At 48.0% G+C, this 25,280-nt stretch overlaps 1 protein-coding gene across 2 annotated transcripts in view; it reads left to right on the top strand.

Annotated features, from left to right (window-relative positions):
• Nucleotides 1-25,275, top strand: part of prickle1a (prickle homolog 1a) — a 39,992-nt gene extending 14,717 nt beyond the window's left edge. Inside the window, exons 3-10 of one of the 2 annotated variants that reach the window (XM_053884701.1) lie at nt 11,439-11,669; nt 20,995-21,174; nt 21,700-21,813; nt 22,463-22,600; nt 22,669-22,872; nt 22,964-23,150; nt 23,216-24,007; nt 24,179-25,275. In XM_053884701.1, coding sequence (XP_053740676.1) covers nt 11,478-11,669; nt 20,995-21,174; nt 21,700-21,813; nt 22,463-22,600; nt 22,669-22,872; nt 22,964-23,150; nt 23,216-24,007; nt 24,179-24,954 — 2,583 coding nt within the window. In that variant the 5' untranslated portion in view covers nt 11,439-11,477 and the 3' untranslated portion in view covers nt 24,955-25,275. Of the gene's footprint in view, nt 1-11,438; nt 11,670-16,676; nt 18,242-20,994; nt 21,175-21,699; nt 21,814-22,462; nt 22,601-22,668; nt 22,873-22,963; nt 23,151-23,215; nt 24,008-24,178 lie in introns of those variants that run through there. The other variant, XM_053884702.1, reaches the window with a different exon arrangement.
• Nucleotides 25,276-25,280: the final 5 nt, after the last annotated feature.

The following is a 25,280-nucleotide window of genomic DNA, read 5'->3' as shown; positions in this document are numbered from 1 at the left end:
GCAGATAAACTGCTTACCCCCCAGCTCAGTAGATGTTGCTCCAACAGCATCCAGAGCATGTAGCAAACAGTCGACCACCTAGTCCAGATGGAATTGTCTTGTCTAGTGGCACAGTTGCAGCCACTCTCGCCTTTTCATCTTCTGTTGTTCTTGGCGAAAACCCTCTGTAAGGGAGGGTGGGAATGTAGGGAGACCCTGAATTATGGAAGTTAGCAGTCATACTTAATAAGTGGCCAAGGCACTGTGGGCTTCCTTGAAATCCCCGGGAACTGAACCCGCACTTATATCCCTGTTAACTGAAGAGCTTCTGCTTGTGAGAAGTGTGGATGTGGGGAAGGCGTCTGTGTTGTGACGTGGCATGTGGCATATGACTGGGAACACACCGTTCACTGTTCCTCCTCCAGTAAATTTAGTTTGGACACACTTTAAACTGGGAACCAGGCGAGGAGACCAAACTTGGAATGACGTGGCGTGATGACTCATGAATAATTTGACTAACCAGTGACAGAACACAGACAGTGATAGTTTGAGTGGTGAATCCACTCCAGCCTCTCTCTCAATAGAACATGTTGCCGGACTCTTTGCTGTGATTGACGGCACTAGTGCGAGCTGAGGTGCCAATTTATGACTGTGGGTGTCACAGAAATATGCCGCCGTATTCCCGCCGACGCCTTTCGTGACATGTGGTCCGTTCACAGGCGGAAACTGGAGCCAATTTTTGAAAAACTCTGACGGTGAGATGATGAAGAACTCACCCACGTCCACCAGACGCAGCTCCGTGTTTCAGCTGTGTAAAGTCTTTGACAGTCTGTGGCACCTTTGAAATAGTTGGAAGCAGCACTTCTCCTTCCTCTTTTCACTCAAGTGTGAGACTGCGTGCATTTAAATAATTGGCAGGCACACAAAGAGAAGCTGAGATTGAGGCGTCTAGTTGACCTTCATGTGTTTAGTATCCACATGCAACCTGCTAAGCTGGCTCTTGAAAGGTGCCAATGACAGGAAGTGGCATGAAAGTGTTAAAAAGTGAGCTCATTACAGGCCTCCCTCCGTCTTGTGGGCACCGGAGTGTTTATGTCCTCTATAGTGACCTAAATAGAAGCCCCACCCACGAGGATGGAAACCTGAGCCGAGCTGAGAGCAGGCAGCAGTCTTCTCCTCAGAAGTGAAACCAGATGACTCGAGAATCTTCCTGTTTTCAGCGGCAACATCAAGTTTAGGGAGGAAAGTTGGTCCGACTTTTCCACCGTGCACGTGCGAGGTTTGCTCCAAAGAAACAACCTGTGTGACGGTACATGAGGAGTGTGACACCCTCATCAGGTCTCAGTTCACGTGGTTGCTCACTTCCAAGGTTACATTCCAAGGTCACCACGTCATGGATTGCTGGTCCATCCCCTCTATTGTCTCGCAAGAGCAGGGATTTTGATGCCAAGGAAAGCAGTTTTTACAGCTCGCTGTCGGGTTTGCGATCTCCACTTCAAACGTCTTGCTTGACTAAAGACGCGCATATATTTAATGAGCGTGTCCCCTTGAATTGATGGAGCAAGAAATTCCCCTTTGTAGTCACCATCCAGAACGTTAAACATGACATCACCCCGTCACAGAGAGTAAACCCACTGAAAGTTCAAAAGTTTGTGTTTAACTTACCTGAGGAAATGATTCTGGGGAAATGTGGTTTTGAGTGCAACATTATCACAGCTGCTTAAATGTAGGAAATGAAGTGTTTATTTTTTTACACCGTTATTACTAGAGGGGGTGGGATTCAATAAAAAAAAAAATCTCATTTGTGATTAATTAATCGCAGTTAATCGCAGTTTAATCGTATACGAATATTTGCCACAAGAAACCTTATTTTTCAATTTGAATGAAATATGGTATAGTACAGCACTGAATCAAATGATGGAGCCATACATACATTTAAACAACAAAATATTGTTTGTTTTGCATCAGTTTGACAGTAGCACAATAAATCACAATGGTGGTTATATTCAAGTTTTTATATCACCTTATTTAAACAACTAAAGCTCTTTTAATGTCTTGAAAATATTTGTCTTAAAATGAAACTTGCCCCCCGTAAGTCCTATTCGAGTAACCTATTCTCAGCAGATTCCTCCATGTTTGTTGTTGTTGTTCTCATCCTAGCTGCCACGTGTCTTGTGCATCAGTGTGATCAGTGGTGCAGGAACTCGTGCACTTACAAAGGTTCTGTGTTAAAATTAAATGAAATATTTTAACACTTTTTTTTGTACTAAATTTATCATAATTAACTTGTTACAGTCCCACCACTAGTTATTACATATCACATTTGAAACATTCTGTTGGAGGATCAGCACCTCTAGATGCTCTAGCCGTGCTTCTCAGGGAAATGGTGGACATCAAATTGTTCCCCAAATATTGCAGGGATTTGTTGTTAGGTGAAGGTCAGATGTGGGAGGAGATGGACCAACAGCAATGAGGGCTGAGCCTAAAGATGAAGGTCCACTTTCTCCTTTGTCTTGGGGTCGTCATCCCTGATACGGTCTGAGCTAGAAGCTCATTTATCTGTCTGGGACTTGAAGAGCATCGAGACAAACCAGTTGAGACGCCTCTGCAAGACTGTCAGGAAGCCTTTATTTATTGAAATTATTTTCTGTTACATATTTTCTTCCTGATTTCAAATGACTTTGAATTTTTGGTCTAAGTGGGCTGTCAGGAGAGGCGATGACATCACGTGTGAGCGGTGAATCAGGACTTGTTGGAATGTTTCGGCGTGATCAGACACGGCCCATCGATATTTCTCGTGTTTCTTTGTTTACATTCTCGACACAGACGATAACAAGACCTGTCAAACAGAGAGCGGGTCGCCTGGCCCCATGATCCGTGGCTTAGATGTGAATCTCGGCAGTGGTTTGATGTCGGCTGTGATGGTGCTGAGATTGTTGCTTCAGGCTCCATCAGCATGAGGTCGTTGTCATGCGGAGATCATTCTTAAGAGTCTAACTGTGACGGGAAAGAACTGGAAGCAGGTTAGCTTTTAGCTTGTTTTTAGCCTGTTTTCTTCCCATGATTTTGCTTGAAGATCAAGTAAACATCTGACTGGATCTTAAATCAGTGTATTCTGGATTGAATCCTTGTGCTTCCTATGTTCTTCCCGTGCTTTTGGCTCTATAGGAAAACCCCTGAACTGACAACTATAAATTGCCATAGATGAGTTTGTGTATGTGCAGTCTGTATGTGTCCAGCTGGAGAAGGAGTTCTTACACTCATGATGTCTTGTTTGGATGAATCCTTTTTTGATGCTGGCCTGAGAAGTCATTAGGAGTGAAGGGGGTCTGCGGAGGGCACGATCAAGAGCTGCATGTCAACATCAGAGCGTGGCACGACCATGTGGGTCGTCCACCGTCCCACACTCGCCGGCTGGGTGTGGGTTGTTTGGACACAGCTGGTGGACCGGCCTGCGGGCGCTGACTCAGATGGGAGCCTTTCTTATCAAAACAAGCCACGTAACGCTCCTGGATGCGCGGCGAGAGAAGGAATGCTTGTTGTGATTTCACCGTCCTGGCGTCTAATCCTCCCCACAGTGATGGGATGGCGAGATAAGACCAGTCATTGTAGGGAAGGTTTTCCTGAAGTGTGGGAAAAAAAGGGTGGTCTGGCTTTGACATGTCGGATCTTTGTGAGGGGCTGGTGGGATGGACACACCTGTTGTTTGCTCTTCCTCATCCTCCCTCAGGCCTTGGCTTCCTGGATCTGGGAGCATAATTAAATGCTGACTCAGCATCATTACGAAGGCACTGCAGATCTGTGTCACGCTGAACTGTCCCCTCCTGGTCTTCTGCTCCTCTTGGCTCTCGGTTTACCTCTTCTGTGTCGGGCGTCGTGCAGGCTGTTAGTTTGAGTGGATTACTGTCATTGGTGTCCAACTTTTCACCTTCACCTTTGCTCCATGGAGTGTCTTGGTCCTTAAGTGTGACCAAGTTTGTTTCTGGGTCACATGTAGAAACAAACAAGCATCAGCATTCACATAATGCTTGTGTGAACAAGGCCGCAAAAATGTTTTTTATCGCCCTTGTTGACCCAAATTCTCACCATCTGTTCATCCGCCTTCACTGTGTAGTGCTGCCATATACTCAGGCTTTATAGAGGGTCCATTTTGGTTTTGGCGGTTTTCCCGTTGACCCCGTGTGACCTTTGAAATGACACTTTGTCATGTTGGGGAGGTATTTAGGCTTGTAATTATGGCAGCGCAGCAGAAGCCAGTGGAGTCAGCTCCAGATGATTGTCAGGTGCCAGTGCGAGCGGTCAGACGCGGGTCAGGGATGACCGTCAGGCGTGTCATTAAGGAGAGGCCGCCGTCATGAGTCACTGGTGGCTGGTTTGTTTTCTCACTCAAGGGCCGTTCTGTTGGGAGCGGACAATGCTGCCAGCAGAAGGGACCAAATATGTGAATCACAGTTTATGATCGGGTTGTTCTCAGACATTCCTGGTCCCAGAGCAGCAACACAGTGGCGGGGCAGCAGCTAATAGCGTGTTTCAGGAGTAGCCAGGTATGTGTATTGCTAGGCTGGGTGTTGGGGGACACCCTGCTCCGGTCGCCTGGACACATGCAGACAATGGCTGTTTTTATTCTTAATATTTAATAACCAACATGTTTAAAGGCCTGAAGTTTGTTGGCGACACCTGTAGGGTCCTGAGGATCCAAAGCTGGGTGGTCCATCTCTATAGCCCGGAAATGGAGGGTAAAACTGGCCCAGTGTGTGTCGGGTGTCTGAGGGCGACACCTCCCACCGCTTCGTGTTTAATAAACTGCCCAGCATACTTTCCATTCAGCATCATAACGGCCCGTCAAAAGTGGGCCGACCTGCACGCCAGCAGCGCCCTGCTATTTTTAGCTTCCTTGTAAACCCCCCCACACACACACCCTCTTCATCCGCTTGTTATGACACCGATGATGTCCATCTGAGACCCACCACCGTATGGGAGCTCTGGCAACCTTTATCCTCCTCATAGCAAGGAGCGACGTGTCCGTGCAGGAGACTTGATAAAGATCTGACCGTGGCACTTTTTCACGGGACAGAATGTTGGACGCCGAGAGGAAAGCGGGGGGAGCGGGGGCGGGTGATGGGGGGCTGTTTCGACAGCACAGAGGACCGTAGAGGCCGTGAGTCTCTGAGCAGGTCGCCTAGTTAGGAATTCCGGGAATGAGGTAGAGTCCCGGGAGAGGTGGCACACACACACGCACAAAACTTTAAAAGTACTGTTAATAGTGGAAAATCCTGGTCTCCTGCTTCCAACTTAAACAAACATACCCTGTACCTCTGGCTTTTAGATGATGGCTCGCTTTTCTCTTTTACTGATCTGGGTTAGGTGCGGCTTGTTGGTTTTAATGGAAAGGTTTGGTCGCAAATGATAATAAAGATTTCAGTTAGGGATGCTCTGCTGCTGATCACCGATACAGATAACATGGATTGAAAATGAATTTGCTATCAAAATGATGACACCTTCTGTGTACATGATGTGTGAACATGAAGTTATAGAAAAAAATAGAGAGAGAGAATAGAAAAGTAGAAAAACCTTGCTGAATGCAGCAACTATTCTGTCAAAAGGACAAATGAAAAACATTTCATTCGATGTGAGACGTCGCAGGTGAATGTACTGTGTCCGTGAAATCTGTACATACAGTATCGGGACTCCGAGACAGAGAGCACTGCATTTATGAAAGATTCCACTCTGGATGTTTTCAAAAGTTTCAGTTTCAGGTGGCTGGCAAACGTTGCACCTGACTCCAAATCAACGACGGATCCAGTCGTTTCTGTCTCTGTGTAAACGACTCCTGAGAAAGGCTGCTCACCTAGCTCGGTGAAATTATAATTGTTTCTTATCATTCCGAATGTCATGCTCGGACCGGCGGGTGTTGCTAAGCGTCAGCTGCACTAACAGCTGCTGAGGAACCAGCGATATCACTTTCATGAGCCGAGAAAACTCTCTGTGCTCCGTCAAGTGCTGGAGCTTTAAATGGTGTGTTTAATTTGAAGGTGCATCCCTGCACTGCATTTTCCTGTGCATGTGCTGCAAGAGGCAGACTTTACATGACAGATTAAAAGAACCCCCACAGCAGACATGCTGCTGCTTAGTGAGCAGCGAGTAGGGAGGAGCGGACGCATCACAACCAGCGGGGCTACATCAGAGCGATTCTAGTACTGGTTGTACGTCCCATTATTGTCCTCTTCATGTTGCCGTTAAACAACATGCTAAATCCCCTTACTAACTATCCCTCCACTGAACTGCATGCTGATGGCCGTGTGATGGATGAGGAGCTCATGTGGATCATGCCAAGATGATCTCCAAACTGCTAACTAGCCAACTGATGCTGCAGACTTCAGAGTTAGCGTGACATCAGTCGCGCGGGCGAGGGGGAGAGACACTCCTTCGTCTTTGTGCGTAATTGGCCGCAGTATAACTGCAAACAGCCAGTGAAACAAGAGAAGGCTTGTTTTCTGCTCCAGAGCTAATTCAGGAATTGTTGGAGAGCAGAAGGAAGCTCTTACAGTGGCGTCGGGGTTCTGCTGCCCCCCATGCCTGCCGTCACTCTGAGTCCTCCACATTCCTCTTCAGTTAGGTCACCCCGGAGCAGCGAGAGGGCGCCGTAGCTCACACGTCTGCTTTAATGCTTTGGTGTTCTCCCATCGTCTCCATTAGCATTAAGCTAAGCTAAGACTAAAAGACCTTTGATATCTTTTGCTTGAGCGCCTGCCCATGTCACATGCTCTACTGTGACTCCTCCAGCCAATCGGCGTGAGGTAACATTTCAACTCCTGACCTTCTTTTGAACAGTTCCAGCCGCCTGTTATTGAAATCCTGTAATGTTTTTTTCCAAAACTTGAAGCCATTATTTGACAGAAGCGGTAACCTTTGACCAAGTCTTCTCGACTAGACGCCACATCTGTGAGGGACCGGGTCGCGACCCAGCTGATTGTCGCAGCGATCTCTCTAGTGAGACGCCGGTTAAGTGAGCGTGCGCAGACCTGTCAATCAAAGTCTGGCTTTACACAGAGCAGATGGACGCGCGTCGCCATCTCCCGATTTCTCGTCCTGCAAAACAAGCTGCGCTCGTGTTTTCCCGTAAAAGCGCCAGACGAGGAGTCACGGAGGTCAGGAGACGAAAATCAGCAGGGAAACTTTCTTCTGCCAGTTGGATTCCTGAGTTGAGTGATGATGGATGTTGCCTTGATCCTCAGCCTGAACCTTGAACTAGAGCAAACCCGTCGCCACGGTAGCAAGGGATGCATCGTCATCACTGTTTTCATTTGAACCATTCTGAGCGTCATCATAATAAAAAAACTCCATTTGGACACAGGAGTCACCGACCTTTCTGCCTGGCTGCCACACACGTGGCGTCAGGGTATCATCCTCACATGTTAACACAACAGATACACTGATGTGGTTTGTCCCAGTTTCGGCGCTGACACAGAACTTTTGTTGTCTTCTGAAATAAAGTCCAATGTCACCATGCTTGGTGGGTTGAGTCATGGATCATTGTTTGCAACCGAAACACCCATCCGTCCGTTTTCTTATCTGAGCTCAGGTTGCGGGGGCAGCAGTCAAAGTAAAGAGGCCTTGACTTCCCTCTCTCCAGAAAACTCTTCCAGATCGTCTGAGGGAACTGAGAGACCTAATCTCATCAGAGTGGCCCGGCCACTTTGAGACAAGACCCTCTTCACCTGGCTTCTCTTGATGTGGAGGAGCTGCGGTTCTGCTCTCTGTCTCCCCTGGTTTGATGTCTTTCTCAGGTCTAACCTTGTGGCTAGGGTTTTCTCTGGCCACTCCAATTTTGAGTTACAGAGTCAGATTAAGTGGCAGTTGGGTCACAATCACAGATAGATCATGAGCTGGAAGATTTTGCCTCAGTGGAGAAGGTAAACCCAGTGATGTTGGTGCTGTAACCGGCTGCTTAGTTCACCTGATGAGTGCGTTGTTGATGTTTGATTTGAGTGTAGATTTGGACATTTCTGTGGCCTATGTTGGAGTTTTCTGTCCTGGAATGGACTTTGTGTTTCAGTTTCATCCTCCGGGGTGATATATAAAGACAATATGTGGTTTTCCGATTTTGTTTTTTACTGTTATATCGCTTGACCAGACAAGGATCGGTTGTATTTATGGTAGAATTGTCACATCGTCTTTCAAGTAAACACCAGTCATTGATCCCATTTTCATGCAGAGAATAGCCAGAGTCAGTTGCTGTTTCTCCTAGTTTACTTGGGTGAACTGAATTATTGATTCATGGTGCCGACATGGCGAGGGGCGAGCTCTTAAGTCTGAGCTGAATGATCAACTTGTTGAACTAAAGAGGTGTGGAACAGAGCGATGCTTCGATGCTGTCACCATCCGGCTGCCTGGAGCCAATTCTGTAGTTCACTTTGTGGAAAGGTATGAATCGAGCAAAGGAAACTCCCAAGCTTCTGAATGAAATATTCAGATTTATATTCAGTCAGTGCTTGTTTCCAGTCTTTGTATTGCTAGAATCGCTCATGTTTTTTGTGTGTTGGACAGTTAAACTGGATCTGAGTGACGGTGGTGGAAGACAAACTGTCCGATCACAGTCAAGCTCAACGGTTACATGCAGGCATGCAGTTAGCATCATTACCCATTGCCAGAGTGACTACGATCTGCATTGTTACTTTGACTATTATCAACAGCAGAGGTGTAAATTTCCTAAAAGGCCACATTAGAAACTGTAGCGATTGTGAGGGGCCTCCATCAAAAGAAAGACCGCAATGACTACAAAACATGACGGAAAAATATATACTTAACTAACAAGGGCAAAATGAACCTTAGAAGATGAAATGCCAGTAAGGATATTAAGAAGTGTAAATATGCCATGAAACCTATTGAAATATTTCATTTTATATGCACTTTATTTGAATAGAAATCAACATAACTATGGACCTCACGTTCAAGATAAAAAAGCAATTTATTATTAAAAATATTTTCAATATTCCTTTAATGTATTTTGAGGAACAAAAAAAACACAAAAAGAAGAAAAATTTAGTCTTAAAACAAGAACATACTATATTTACTGCTGAAGTGGTGTACTAACAGAGAAAGAACAAAAAAAGGAAGAAAATTTAGGACACATTAGTTATAGTTTTAGTCTGACATCAAACGGGCCACAAAAAGACAGGCATCGGGCCGCTTATGACCCATGGGCAGCACTTTGCCCAGGTCGGCTCTACGGCATCATGACTACTGACATGAAACTCGACTCAAAAGTCCAGCAGAAGGCTCACGTCACGCCTCGCACTGAAGCGAGCAAATTCACGCCGACTGAAACCAACTCTGGAGGTGACGTGCACGAGCGACATGATTCCCAACACTCCTGCCCTGCAGCCAGTTTCTGCTTTCAAGTCCGACCTGAAAGTCGCTTGCATTTGTCTCTGCCGATGAGATATTTACAGCACCGTTGTAAAAATCAGTCACAAGACTTTTGACCTCAAAAATGCTTCTCATATTTCAGCGGAGTCACCAAAGTGAGTGATTAACCTCCAATTGATTAAAGGTTTTTAATCATTAATAATGATGTTCCCACCGCCTCTCTGTGTGATCCACACCTGTGTGTCAGAGGGCCGACGTGGGGAGCGTGGTCCTGAGAGTGATCGCTCTCTAAGACTCTGTTTTGGGGCTTCAAATGCATCTGCATATTTATCTCACGTGTTTTTCTGTTTGTGCTCCGCGGGGCCTGAGGGGCACCAGAGAAAGACCTTATCTGGGTCCCGGCAGGTCAAGCATCTCTTCAGAAGGTCAGCAAATGTAGCTGCCATCAGGCTGTCAGCATGTTTGAAGCAACAGTGTGCAGAATCCTCCCTGGACCCAGTCATAAAGTTTCCACTCAGCAGATTGTGTTGATGTGATTTATGGTGGGGAGCTTTCGCCTACAATCTCAGGACATCATGGAGCTTTTGTTCTCCTTCAATGGACGCTTCCAGTCCTGCTCGTATGAGGTAGACACATGTGGGATGAGCGGGTGGGAGCTCCTGCGAACAGAGGTCTCATTGTGATCATGATTCACCAGTGGTGAGGAGAACCAACATGTTTGCCTCCAAATACCTCTCTGATCGAGCCCCGTCCTGGGTGTTAAAGATGATGATGTCATCACATGTTTCTGGCGGTCATCATCACATATATTTCGTCATGAACTTTCAGATATTTGCTGTTGTCCACAGCTTGTTTCCCTGTATGTTTATGGTTTATTTGGATGAAGCAGAAAGTAATGAATGAGTCAGTCCAGACCATTGTTGGTCAGCTGCTGGTTTCAACAGTGGAGATGAGCTGTGATGGCCTGTTTACTTGGTGCTCAACCGTCGGTCCCTCCCCGCTGAGAGGACCAAGCCCCTCCAGCTTCACCAGCCAGACCTGGCCTAAATTCCAAAAAATCTTTTTTGAGTGAAACTGACTCCACTGTCGGTGGTTGAAAAGCACAAGAAGCTGGCGGGAGAAGTCAAGATATATTTCAGTTTGTATGCCGTGAGCGTCTTCATATATGGTTCATATATAATTTGAATTTTGAAAATATATTTGGAGTAAATGGAACTTCAAATGAAGGATTTGATGGAACGTTCTGCCACTCAGGAAACATTTATATCAGCAAAAGATCCTGCAGAGCATCCTATATTTCAGTCCTGGGCAAAGTACGGCCCGGGGGCCATATGCGGCCCGATGCCTGTGTTTTCGTGGCCCGTTTGATGTCAGACTACACAACTATGACTAAGCTGCCGTAATTTTTCTGCCTTGTTTTGTTTTTTCTCTTTTAGTCATCACCACCACTTCAACAGTAAATATAGCATGTTTTTGTTGTAAGGCTAAAATGTTCTTCTTTTCTTGTGTTTTTCTTGTTCCTCAAAACACATGGAAGGAATACTGAACATATATTTGGAAATAAATTGCCTTTTTATGTTGAACATCTGGTCCATAGTTATGTTGATTTATATTCAAATTACGTGCATATAAATTGAAATATTTCAATATGTTTCATGGCATATTCACACTTCTTAATATGCTCAGTTACATTTCATTTTAAGGTTCATTTTGTCCTTGTTACTTACGTATACATTTTGTATATTTTTCCCTCATGTTTCGTAGTCATTGCCGTCTTTGTTTTGATGGAGGCCCCTCACAACAGTTACAGTTTGTGATGTGGCCCTTTAGGAAATTCAATCGCCCACCTCTGCTGTATGTCCTACTTCCTGGTCTCATGGTGAGCGCCTTCTGATTGGCTGACATGTATAGTTGCTTTTATTTACTTTATCGCACAAAAATCAAATATTGCTATCAATAGTGCCATCATTTGAGGTTTCATTTACTCAAAAAAAGATTTTATTGACAACGCATTGGGATGTTTGTCTGGTCGAGGTTTCCATGTACTGGAGCAACATTTGTCTTGTTGTGTTCTTCATAAACTGATGCAGCTGCGCCGCCACGCCAGGGGGGTCCGCGTCTCCCAGCCAATGAGCGGGCGGACCGTCCTCCGCTGGAGCGTCTCCGTGGGATGTGGTGACAGAGTCGGGCGAACCAGCTCCTGGACCAGATCCACGCCAGCGCGTGAGGAATTTCCAGCCCGATGGCAGCGCAGGAGTGAATCTTTGTTCGGGACTATCGAGCTCGGAGAGTCGGACCGGCGCCACGCAACACCCCCCGCGGTGAGTCCGACTTTTTACGTGGCTTTTGGGGGGTTTGGCGTGGAGTTTTGAGGAAGACAAGACGTTTTCACGCGACGTAGTTTTGTGTGAGCGAATATACCTCCATCTTAAATGGTCTTAAAATGTCCGCGGTTCCACGGACGGTCGGACGCCAGGGCGCGCGGACTGAGGCGTGGGGAAGTGCCGAGTCCCCGCGGACCCGCAGATGTCTCAGCTGTCGCCTGTCACTTCAGTGACAACTGCGTGACCGAGTCTGGGGCTGTGACAGGGTGAACAAACGAGCGGGTGGGAGGGAAAACAAGTGTGAAGAAGAAGTAGAAAGTCAGATGGATACGTCAAATAAAAGTGAGTGAGACAAAAGGGAAAAAAGTTGGATCAATAAAACACTTAAGTGAGAGAACGGAGACGTGCGTTTCCACACTGCTGCTCTTGTGAGTGGGCTCGTGTGTGATCATCGTGTGAGCGTTAAGAGTCAATAATGGACATGAATGCGTGTTTAAAGGACTGACTGAAGGATTTGGGGGATGATATGAGGGTGATTGAGTAGATGAGCAGCCCAGTGAATGAGAGAATAAACTTGGAAAAACCGTTCAATCCAACTGAGTGATTGAGTCGACATGATTCTGTGTGTTTGTGAGGCTGGTTGTTTGACCACGGCGTCCCCAGCCTGTGGCCCTGGGTCGCTGGGAGGTTCCATGCCCCTTGGCCCCAGTGAGTGACTGAACTGGGGGTGTGAATGAGTTAGGACTCACTCGAAAGGACAAATAAAATGACTGAGTGAACGGCTTTGTGAGTGAGGTTAACTGAAAACATCAGTTGTGAAGGGTGTTTTGAGTGAGTGTTCGCCAGCAATTCAAACACATGGAACACAGACAAGTCGGCTCCTACGTTGCAAAGTCATTTGGGGCCCAAATGGAAGGGCCCCATCAAGCTCCTCTGCCTGTCAGTCACTTTCCTGTGTAAAATGCAAGCCACGAATGACCGGAAATGTTACCCTCTGTGAATTGTTACCATGACATTTCATCATATTACAGCCAGTTGCATTTTTCAGCATTATTTATACCATGTTATATGGTACTTTTTTTTATATATGTCTCTCAGCGAATATATCTTATTTTTCTTCTTATAGTTTACCTGATAATTGATATTATATATATATATATATATTAGCCATGTGTTAATGTGTCAAAATGGTTGATTGATAAAAAAGAAATAAATGCATTAAAAAACAAATAAAAAATACATATTAACGAAAACAGTTAAACATAGACACGGTGAAAGTCAAACAATAGCTGACTACAGCGAAGCTTTGGCGTTGATGTGGTGTACTGGGTCAAAGTGGGTGCGGTGCTGAATAAACGGCAGATCAGTTTTGGACGTTTTCAGCTCAACCTGTTGCTGATCAGACCCAGAAGTGGGTTTGACATGAGCACACTAGCTAGGGCGATTCTCTTGTACAGAAGTGTGTTGACAGGTGGAGGATTGAGGATTTCTAGTTCTTTGATAATCCCTCACATTCATGTTTTTAATGTGTGATGAATATGTTTCTGGTTGTCACTGAAGCTGGACACTTCTCGGGGAGTGAAAGGTGGTGTTGCCCCCTGGTGGCCATTTAGATAATGGCACTCTGATATCCATCTTGGTGATAAGTTAATTTCAACTCGATGTTTATCTTTATTACGCGTTTTAAAGGTCCATTATGAGTTAGTACTTTAATGGCAATGTAATGAACGCCTGTTGGCGTCGGTGAACACTTTTCACATGTCTGTATTTTTTCCACTCAAACCTCACATAAATCCACTACAGACACAGACCTGTGCAACATGGAGCACCACTACAAGGCTGGACAAAGTCCAACAAAAGATGACTGTGAATCCATGGCAAGTACTAATAAACCAGACGATCCGTGTGTGTAAATGGCAGCAGGGATGGAATGCTTCCATATAAGGCTTGATAAATATCCAGGTACCTTGTGTGCACAGCTGTTACAATGGATGGTTAAGAAATAAAGGCCTCAATAATGTATGTACAGCCGGATGTTTGGCCTCGTGGGCCTCTATGATGCAGACCTGGGGACCATGAGGGCCAGGGGCCTGTATTTATGTGGCCCTGATAAAGTCAAGTGAAACTATAAAAGTGATCATGAAGAAACATGTATCTTTTTAATGCTATTCGTCACTACTTTATTTGTTTAAGAGTTTATTCTTAATTTAGGTAGTTTGAGATTCTAGAGTCAAAGGTTATTTATATTGTCTACTTTAGGCAAGTTTAGCCTTTACATAAATGCTGAGTATATATATATATATATATATATATATATATATTAGGGGTGGGATTCGGTTAAAAAATGAATCTAGTTAATTAGAGATTTTGTGATTAATTAATCTCAATTAATCGTACTTTAATTGTATAAGAATATTTGCCACAAGAAGCCACATTTTTCAATTTGAATGAATTTGGTATATTACTGAATCAAGTGATGGAGCCATACATACATTGAAACGACATATTATTTTGCATCACATTGACAATAGCACAATAAATCAGGATGGTGGCTATATTCAAATTTATATATCACCTTATTTAAACTAAAGCTCTTTTAATGTCTCAAATATTTGTGTCAGAATTTCAGTTTTATAATATTACAATAAATTAAGTTAAATTGGTTTTTGCCACTAATATATATATATATATATATATATATATATATATATATATATATACACTACTAGTCCTATTTATTTTAGGAAACAAAATATATTTAATTGGTGAATTGGTTTTATGAAAAATTGCAGTGCAGTGCTTTATCGTTACTTTTTTTTTCATTTAATTAATTTTTTTAAATTATTTTTATTCATGATTGTATAGTTGTTCCATCCAATTAAAGCTTCATTTTATTAATTCCTTCAGTTCCTTTGGCTCCTCACAACTATCACATAGTGGCCCTAAAGGAACTTTAATTCATGTGCAAATGCAGTGGTGGACCATGTGAACAGAGCTTGACGTGTAGATGGAAGAATGAATGTTTCATAGATTCATAGTTCAGCCCTGTTAATGGCTGTAAAGAAAGTCGATCTACAGATGGATGTTCTGATGCATGGACGTGTAAATGTGAAGTCGAAGCTGAGGATGTTCATGAGGCACATGGATCAGACGTTTAGCAACGTTTACTCAAACACAGGTTCTGTGGGGCCGTCTGAGAGTGAAGTGCCAAAAATACCTTGCACATTAATAGACGGACGGTCACATGATTGTTCTTTCTAAAAATACTGCCACTGATGTCTTTATTTTGGGTCCTGAAAGAGAGCGAGCGCTGCCCTTGCAGCGATGATTCGCTCCCACCTCGCTGTCCTCTCGATTCAAATCTGCCAAGTTCTGCGAGTGCCCCCCACCCCGATGGCTGGGCGTTTAAAGAGGTGACAGGCAGGTTAGAAGGCTAAGTCAATATCAGCGAGTTGACTCACCCCCACCCCGCCTCCCCCCCTTCCCTGCTGTGAGGCGTAAAAGTGATTGTTACAGTAGTGTCTCGACTTTATGGTCCTGCAGAAGCTTTGTGTCGCCCACTAACAGTGGCTGGCCGCTCATTCAAAGCTGGAGAATGTCGAGGTTTTATAAGCTGGCTAACACAGCGGCCTATTGTTAACATCCTGACCCTCCCCGTGCCCCCTCAGGACCCCCTTTATGACTCGACCCAGAACTTTACTGTGACTCCCCTAAAGAGGTTTAACGAGGCTTCAGCCTGAGCACAAAGTGCTGGGGTTTACTGTAAAGCACCAAACTGCCAAAGTTTTTGGGGCAGGAAGTGATGACGTGGCGACACCTGAACACATATCTCATTCCAGCGTTTACTGACCAAACAGTAAAGCGGTTTTAAAATGTGCTCGTGTGTCAAGCGCCAACCTGGTCGTCATCATCATTTTGATCTGGAAAATATCTCTGCACTCTTTCTAGAGACGAGTTCAGCCATTTCTTAGGCTTGTTTTCTCCATATTTGACACCCCTGCTGAATATAAGTTAAGCAAGTCTTGGATGCAAACTTTAACAAGGTTAGTCAGGAGTGTGAATACAACCATGCCTTGTGATTTGACTAGCAACCTACGCGCAATATTTCAATTATTACAATCGCCTGAATTGACTGAAGCTCATGAAGGTAGAAAATGCAAATGCTAGCAGGCTCATGATACAGTGCACTGCATATAAATAGACCAAGCAGCGCTCTCATTTGACTAAAGACTTTGGTAGCGTCATTAACAACAAAGCTAAAAGTCATGCATTAGCTCACATGCTAGCTGACTTGCAACAGCTTTAATGATGATTTCACATAAGTGCTAATATCCAATTAGTGCTAGCAAAGTAGCAGTACAAATGAATAACTTAAAAGGAGCTTGTGAAGCGTTTATTGCTTTAGTGCTCTTTTGATCAGCACAATTGCTAATCTTGGGCTTTTGAAGCGCTAACGCAGACCGTTGCTGTGACTGTCGACGCATTTCACAGTCAATGCTAATGGTGCTAACTAAGCTGATGCTAACTAAACTCAGCCTGGTGAATTGAACTTCCATTTAAATGAGCCAGTGCTAACATTGTTCTGCTGATACTATGGTTGTGTTACTGTGGCATAAAAAGAGCTGAGCCAGAAGACCGGTTGGTGTGTAGACTGAGTGAATCCGGTCGTGTTGTGGCCTGGCTCGTCCAGATGTTGAGACTCATGAGTCAAAGCTGGATGGACAAAGGGATGTTGAGTCTTGTCATGACTGGACACGAGGTGTTGCTGAGAAATTGGTTGATAGATGTGGTGGGTGAAACTTGCTGTAGAGGGCAGTAGTGAGCACCCACATGCAGAACGGTCGACTGAGTTGATCACTGAGCACAAGAAGAGTGTGGAGAGACGTGTTTGGACCAGAGAGGAATGTGAGTGTGTGTCCGGGGAAGGGGGGGGGGCAATTGACCATCGCCTCTGCTGGCCATCGACCCGCCGCTGGGCTCGTTGATGAGGTGTAGACCAGGTGTGAGCTGCTGTTCAGATCTGTGTGGCAGTGACGGGGGACGGGGTCATAAAGGCCCCCGGGCACTGCATTTATTGGTCATGTGGTCTGGCTGAGGTCAGAGGTCAGGGATGCTTCTTCCACTTTATTTTATTCACCAAAGTGAACCTTGAACTCTGGGACTGCGTCTTCTAATAATGGAGCCCGAGATCGTGTGTGTGAAGGACAGTGTTTCTAAGATGAGTCCGAGTCTCGAGTCCAAATGGACCTCACCAGCCTCTTCCTCTAGAATCTGCACCAAGTGACTGGTAGCCTTGTTGTATTAGACCTGATCCATCTGTTCCAGATCATCTGTCCATCTTTCTCATTTGTTTTCACTCACTGAATCATTTTTTTTCATCGGGGTGAGGAGGCTTATGAGGGCCAGAGTTGGGGTGGGATCTCAGGGGAGAGGTCAGAAGCGCCATCTCTCCGTGGTGTTTCGGAGGCTGTTGTCGTATAGCTACAAGTTGAGAATGCAAAATCATTTCTCTAAAACTAATACAGTCAAGATATATATTCATGATTCAGTTTCTCCTGTCACGATAGAAGACAAGTTGTCTCTGTGGAAGTGTATTTTTGAAAGTGTGTACTCGAACTTGACTCTAGCAAAGACTCTTGCTGGAATAAAGTAGATGGGGAAAGTCACCAGCTGCTCCGGGTTCAGGCCCCTCCCACACCGAACCAGCCTATCTGCGCCTCAAAATGGCGGCAGTCGATCCGATGACATCACGCCACATCTGTCAGTCAAACGGCCAATGATCACCTGCGTTTCATCTGCTCCCACTTTATTATCCCGCTGGACGTCCACATCGCCTGCAGGCCCCTTTTTTACTGGCGGGGGGTTCAGATGTCAATCGTCAGGTTCAGATGTTCCGGGACGTGTGAAGTGGATTCACACCTGCCGCCCAGTCCAACTCCTGAGGTGCCCCGCTGCCCTCGTCCTCTCCTTCACCTCTGCAGGAATGTCCCGCACTTCCTGCCGCTCCGCGCAACAAAAGTCGGGTCAAACACTGGACACTAGAAGCTTTTGTGGACGCTCGGTTACGACTGTGACTTTCTGTCTGGAAACACGGTGTTAACGGCGGACGGGTGTTTGACCACTTTGGAGTGGAACTTTTTTAACAAGCGAAGGGATGTGATTTGTCAGCGGGAGGTCGGGGAGCTTCAGCTCCTCTCAGCTGGTCCATCTGAAACCAGTCATCATAGAGTTGGTCATATTTCTGGATCAGACTTTCAACATTTAAACGTGTGTGGAAGACCCGCCTCCGGCTTCACAAGCACTGGCTGTTCTGAGGCAGAGGGGCGTGGTTGAGGAGGAGGAGGAGGAGGCGGGTTCTGGGAGGGCAGTGGTGTTGGAGACAAACCATCTGGTCGCACACACTCGCGCGCTGGTGCTGAGACGGGATATGGAGCCTGCTGACAGCTGCGGCAAAGCAACGCTGGATTTAGGACCTGGTGTTAGACATGGGGCCTCTGGTCTGCTGAGAGGACTTTAGGTAGAACAAGCTCCACTTTCCTGGTCCACCGTGGAGAGTCCCCTGCGCTCAGGTACGTGTGTGTGAGCTCCGTCAGGTCAGATGTCTCCGGCTTTCACTCATCCTGTCAAGTGTCAGCCCAACAATTCCCTGCCGACTCAGGGACCACAAAATGTTGCCATGCTGGGGTGGAACTGTCCAATCTCCAGAAGGTCCTGGTGGTCCTCACGAGTTTCTGTGTGGCAACAGCATGACGCGTCTAGTTCCACCCAGAGAGAGAAACTGGGACGCATGGAAAAAGCAACAGAAGATCTTGTGAATTCAGGGGACATTCATGGTTAAAACTGGTTGGCGTAGGAACTTAGCGTATATTAAATGATGGCTGAGGTAGGAGACGTGTCCTACTCAGCTCTAACTTCTAGACGTCCAGGTGACGTCTTCAACAGAGACTGTCGCGTCTCCCACTAAACCACACGGATCTTTGACTCTCAGCTGACCGAAGGTCCTGTTTCTCTATGTAACTTCAGAACCATTTGAAGGACTTTGTTGATGAGAAACTACGGTGGAATCTTGAGGCATTTTGAGTGACTCAAAAAGAACTCTGTTGTTTACATCATGAACTTCAATGGCTTGCACATTATTCAAGTCAAGTGATGACATCAACCATCTGTGCCGCCACAGACTTTTTCGATTCTGTTCTAGGCGGCATTAGTTGTTGAAAAGTTTGATGTTTGAGTCGACAATTTTCTCAAAATTCCAATGACCTTATTAATTCTGTGGAATAGCTACTGTACAGAGGGCAGGGCTTTAGGACCCAGCGGACACATTGAGGCGGAGAGGGGGTTGCGGGGGGGGGCGCATTTTAACACAGCTGCAATTGCACCCCTCATTAGGCCAGCTATGCTAACACTGGGGAGCCAGACAGAACCAGAATAAAAATGTGCTTCTGCACTGGACCAGAACTGCGGTGGAGGTTCTGTGTAGGTTCTGTTCTCCCCTCTGACAAGCCGTCAGCTCCCTGCTCCTGCTGACTGGACCTGCTCTGACACCCCAGTCCAACTCTCAAAAAAGGAGATTCTTGTTTTTGCTTCCCGACGTGGCCGCCGAGCGGGCCAAGTTAAACATGTCGGCCCGGTCCGGCCTGACAGAGGGCCCAGTGTTGGGGGCGCTCTACTGTCCATCAACCACTTCCTGGTGGAGCACAGACGCCGATTCACCGCCGGGACCCGACCACCTCCACTCTCACGGCGGAGCAGGAACACAGTCGCTGTTTCTTCACGCTCAGGTTTCTGTGTTGATGCTGCCTGAGATGGCAGGTCATGTGACCCTGCTGCTTATTGTCACAACACCACATGACATGGTTGGACACATTACACACCTTCTCTGTTGCGCCTGGGCGCTCATGAGAGTCACACAGTCTCAGCTGCCAGTGACTCAAAAGAACCTCCCAATTTCACCCAGCGCCGTCCAGGAGAGACTCAAAGTAGAGCAGATGCTCAAGAGAAGGTGACTTGTCAGAAGGTCTCTGGGGTTTTAGGTCCTTCAGTGGACCCGGGAACTCGATTTTTCAAGGCAAGGGAAGATGGAAGCCTGGGTCTCTTAGCTTTACTGCTGCCCCCACGACCTGGCCAAGAGAGCAAACCTATATCACAGTGTCATGGAAGAACTTTGTTGCCTTGAAAGCTCAAATGTGTGATAATTGTGGAAGAATTACAGTTGTGTGCACCTTTATGTGGTCTGGATTCAGGCCCCCTAAATGAAAATGAGCCAAGTCAAGAGAAAAATGAAAACTCTTTTTCATTAAAAATGAATCTGCAGTTGTATGTTGTGTTGGATGTGACACAATGAAACGGATAAATAGCATAAAATCTGATTTATTTTTTGGCCAAGTTGAGTTGAAGGCGACTTCATGACACACTTTTGTGACCTGACCCACCTTCTGAGAGTCAGACTTGGAGCAGGTCGCTCACGCGTGGGTGCATTTCACCGACATGGCGTCACGTTTATGCTCAAGCTTGTTGTTCCCCACACAGGTTTTTAAATTCCACTGATGAACATTAGAGAGTTGTGGAGCTGAGTGTCTCCCTGCACCACAGCTCCTTACATGGTGCTGTCTTCTCTCCCCCCCACCCCTCAGCTTGGTGCCCGCTTCAATGTTTACGTGAGTCCTTCTGTTGCATCTGTGCTCCTTCTGTCCCCCCCTCCCCCCTCCACCATCTTTGCTCTGACAGAACTTCAGAATACAGTTGTTCAGTAGCGTTGGTGTGTGCGACCATCACCGACAGCCCGCTGTCTTCACTGTACCGGGGGCACAAACGTGGTCCTTCCCTCCTCGTGTGGTCGCTCTCTCTTGGGGCCGAGCATGAATCCGGGGTCGCCTTGTTCAAAGGCACTACGGTGCGTCTGGTTTTCTCAGCTGTCTCCTTGCGACCAGGGGGCCGGGTTCTTGGGGAGGAGGGGGTCGGGGGTCTGTATTTGATCTCAGCTGGAGCTCCGTGCGTGTGTTTGAGGAACGACCACAACTGGACACACACACCTCTCCGGCCGCCTGTCTGAGGGTTCACCACAGAGAAGGTGGACTGGTGATAACTGAGCAGCCTCAGCGAGCCTGGTGAGGGAGTGCTGGGTCAGCTGGAGGTCCTGGTCCAGTCTCAGCACAGAGATCAGACGGCGAGGTCGGTTGGTCTGTGGTCAGATGGAAGTATAGCTGGGTGGAAGAATACTTGATGAATGGATGAACAGTGGAGTCGCTGAGTCAGAGACCAAACGCAGCTGGGGTCAAGTTCTGCGACGACGTTCTTAACTCCTCCCCTTCCTTCCCTACAGTCTCTGGGTCCGATGAGTTCCACCAGAGCTGCGGCGTCCTCGGCCGGCCCTCAGGACCCAATGGAACACAAGGTCCGTAAACTGACCTCTGGCTGCCAGCGCAGCTCCACCTCCGACGACGACTCCGGCTGTGCGCTGGAGGAGTACGCTTGGGTGCCACCGGGCCTCCGACCCGAGCAGGTGAGTCGCGGACTACGTTCATTCTGGCTCATGCCTTCAGCTGCGAAGGCTTGAGAACGGAGCAGTTCTGAAGCGGAAGTCGAAAGTTCTGAGCATCCGTGGAGGGTGTAGGGGGGGTGATGGGTCAGCTGCGAGGACTTTACTGCCCGTGTTGGTCTGAACGGCTCATGATCATAGCCGGGGTGTGTGATAGCGCCCCCGTCCCCTGGGGTGCTGGATAAGGGGTCATAGTAATAATAGAATGTGTATAGTTTATGGTGGGGGGGTTTAATGACTGAGCTGCAGGAAGTCTCTAAATGCTCCACCTCCTCTTTATTTGTCTCTAACGGCCCCTCCCTCGTAAAGTCAGACTACTGCCCCTCCCCCCGGGTCAAAGTTCAACTGTAACTGGCTGCTTTGACCTTAAGAAGCAAGTTTAAAGATAATCGTGTCCACGAAGGGCGACCTCTAGTGGTGCAGCACGGAGGAGAATGGTGTCCTCGGGGGCCCGGTCTTGACTAACGGTGGGCTTCAACTCGCATTCAGGTCCAGCTCTACTTCTCTTGCCTGCCGGAGGAGAGGGTTCCGTACGTCAGCAGTCCTGGAGAGAAGGTCCGAGTCATGCAGCTCCTCCACCAGTTGCCCCCCCACGACAACCAGGTGAGCCTTGACCTTCACTCTGGCTGTGTGTGGTCAGAGGTGCTCGCATCCCACCTGAAGACACCATGTGACCTGGAAAATTCGTCGGTAACAGGTCACTCACGTTAGACCAGACCTGGGCAAAGTTCGGCCTGGGGGCCATATGCGGCCCTTTGCCTGTGTTTTTGCGGCCCTCATGAGGTCAAGCTATACAACTGACTTTGTCTTGTTTCTTTCTCAGCATCACTATTTCAACATGTTCAGGACAAACATTTTTTTTCGTCTGCTATTTTAGTGGTTTTTGTTCCTCAAAATACATTGAAAGAAAATTGAAAATATATTTTGAAATTAATTTCCTTTTAACATTTCATAGATATTTGTGCTCTAGTTTTATTATTATTTATATTCAAATTAAATAGCATATTAAATGGAATATCTTTATAGGTTTCATGCCATATTTGCACTACTTAATATCCTTGCTTCCATTGAATCTTTAGTGGTTCATTTAGTCCTTGTTACTTACGATTTTTTTCCCGTCACATTTCGTTTAGTCATGGCGGCCTTTCTTTTGGCATGATGGCCCCTCACAACAGTCACACTTTCTAATGTGGCCCTTTAGTTGCCCACCTCTGCTTCAGACTAACAACCCGCCCTCGTGTCTCCTCAACAGGAGCGTTACTGTCACTCCCTCAGCGAGGAGGAGAAGAAGGAGCTGCACATGTTCAGCGTCCAGAGGAAGGAGAAGGCCTTGGGGCGGGGCTCCGTCACCACCCTGCCGCGGAATCTCTACGGCGCCACCTGCGAACACGTAGGTCCAACTGCCTCTTCCTCTCCCACCGCTGCTGACCAGGGTTTTAATAAGCGCTGACTTCGCAGTGCGGCGAGGGCTTCAGCGGCGGCGAGATGACAGTGATGGCGGCAAGGGCGGGGCCTGAGCACCACTGGCACCCTGCATGCTTCACCTGCTTCACCTGCCAAGAGCTTCTGGTCGACCTCATCTACTTCTACCAGGAAGGGAAAGTCTACTGCGGGCGACACCACGCCGAGATGCTCAAGCCGCGCTGCTCCGCTTGCGACGAGGTACCACGGTCGCCCCCGAGTCTGGTCTCGCCCACCGAGTCATGTCGTCGCCACAGCTGATGAAGCCGGTGGTCTGGCACTTGTGTTGCAGCTCATCTTTGCGGACGAGTGCACGGAGGCCGAGGGACGTCACTGGCACCTGAAGCACTTCCGCTGCACCGAGTGCGACCACGTTCTGGGGGGCCAGCGCTACATCATGAAGGAGGGCCGGCCGTACTGCTGCGGCTGCTTCGAGTCGCTCTACGCCGAATACTGCCAAGCCTGCGCTCAGCACATCGGTGAGTGGTTTGGAGGAAGGCGCGGTGGCGTGACAGCGGCACTGACGTCACCGTCTCCCCTGCAGGTGTGGATCACGCCCAGATGACCTATGACGGCTTGCACTGGCACGCCACCGACCAGTGCTTCCGCTGCATGCAGTGCTGCTGCTCCCTGCTGGGCCGGCCCTTCCTGCCCCACCAGGGCCGGATCTACTGCTCCAAGTCCTGCAGCGTCGGAGAAGACCACCACGCCTCAGACTCTTCCGACTCCGCCTTTCAGTCAGCGCGGTCCCGTGAGTCTCGGCGCAGCGTGCGCATGGGCAAGAGCAGTCGCTCGGCCGACCAGTGCCGACAGTCGCTGCTGTTCTCGCCGGCCGTGGACTACAAGTTTCAAGGTTTGGCCGAGACCGGCGAGGATACGCTAACAAGGAACCTCGCACACATGGACCTGTCGGTGGAGCGGCTGTGGAGGGGACACGGCGGAGAGGACGAGGGTCCCGAGGACAGGGAGGAAGAGTGGGCCGAGCATGAGGACTACATGACGCAACTGTTGCTGAAGTTCGGAGAGCAGGCGGTCCTCCAAGAGTCCAGAACAGCAGAGCGAGGGGCGGAGCCTCTGAGCAGGGGGGAGAAAGGTCTGGCCAGTAAGAAGTACGACATGTACTGGGCCCAGTCCCAGGACGGACTCGGAGACTCAGCCTACGGAAGCCACCCTGGGCCAGCAAGCAGCAGGAAGATCCAGGAGCTGGAGCTGGACCATGGAGCCGGGGGCTGTGAGGCAAGTGAGTCCCAGTGGTTCAGTGGGTCTCTGGAGTTTAAGAAGTCCGACACCAGCGTTCATGGCTCCTCTGACTCGCTGGCCCTGTCCAACATCACAGGTGAGTGCTGAGCCATCAGAACCAGTATCAGCCGCAGTGAGGTGTCTGTAGCTACATTAGCATCACTGGAGCGACAGCTGTGACTAGCTGCATTAGCACCAAGGCTACGTTAGCATTGACGTGACTTAGCTGCCCTGGACTATTTGGTCTAAATGGAGTTCTCCTACCCAGGTGCATCCGGTGACGGTGACGTGAAGGACCGCCCACTGGGTTACTCTCTCCACAACTTCCATGAGCTGCAGGCCGACGACTGCGAGAAGACCAGCAACATGGGAACCCTCAACTCCTCCATGTTGCACCGCAGCGCCACCTCGCTGGTGTCGGAGCAGGAAGAGCGTGTCCCCGAGGAGCTGCCAGAGAGCCGAGCGCCGGCACCGCGCCGGACGCGCTCACAGTCTCGAACGCAGCAAGTCAAGTTCTCCGACGACGTGCTCTACGACGGTTGCTACGGAAACCTCCCGCCACGCCAGCCACCAATGAGCGAGCGGACCCGCCGGCGAGCGCATCACTTCGAGGAGCAAGGACAGGAGGTCCGCAGCCACCACCACCGGAGGCACCGCAGCCGCAAGTCACGCTCTGATAACGCACTCAACCTGCTCCCCAAAGACAGAAGGCAGGTTTACAGAGTGAGCAGTAGGGGGCAGAGCTGCGGGCAGAAAGCTCCACAAGGCTTCAGCGGACCTCTCGACACCATGTCAGACTACAGGCTTCAGGGTCTGAGGAAGTACTGGGAGGACGAGGACGACTGGTGCTCCACGTGCTCGTCCTCTTCCTCCTCCGACTCGGAGGAGGAGGGCTTCTTCCTGGGACAGCCCATCCCCCGACCGCACAGACTCTACCGCCCAGAGGAGCTGCCTGTAGAGGGCGTGTGCTCCTCCTTCCAGGCTCAACGGACTAAATCCAAAAAGAAGAAAGGACGCAAGGGGAAGAACTGTATCATTTCTTAGACGAACACGACGCCCTGTCCACACCTGTAGCATCGGAAACTGCTGTTAAAAGTATTATAATCCTTTATATTTATCAAACATTGTTACAGTTGTGTAAATATTGTACTTAAAATGGATATTTTTATACCTGGGGGGAACCAGGCGGCTCAAGCGTGCCAGGTCAGGAGGCTCGCCCACACTTGTGACACTAATGTTCAATCGCTGGTTGACCTTTGCAGTGACCTTGTGTCGATGACGTCATCAGCGAGACTCCTCCCACATTGAACAAAGGTCTGTATAAATGTACAGATTTAAATGTAAAATTAAAGAGGGAACTTAAAATGCCA

This window comes from Synchiropus splendidus, chromosome 14 (genome assembly GCF_027744825.2).
Source record: "Synchiropus splendidus isolate RoL2022-P1 chromosome 14, RoL_Sspl_1.0, whole genome shotgun sequence".
Lineage (NCBI taxonomy): Eukaryota > Metazoa > Chordata > Actinopteri > Syngnathiformes > Callionymidae > Synchiropus > Synchiropus splendidus.
Note: the sequence above shows the minus strand (reverse complement) of the source record. Positions and strands in the feature narration are given on the sequence as shown.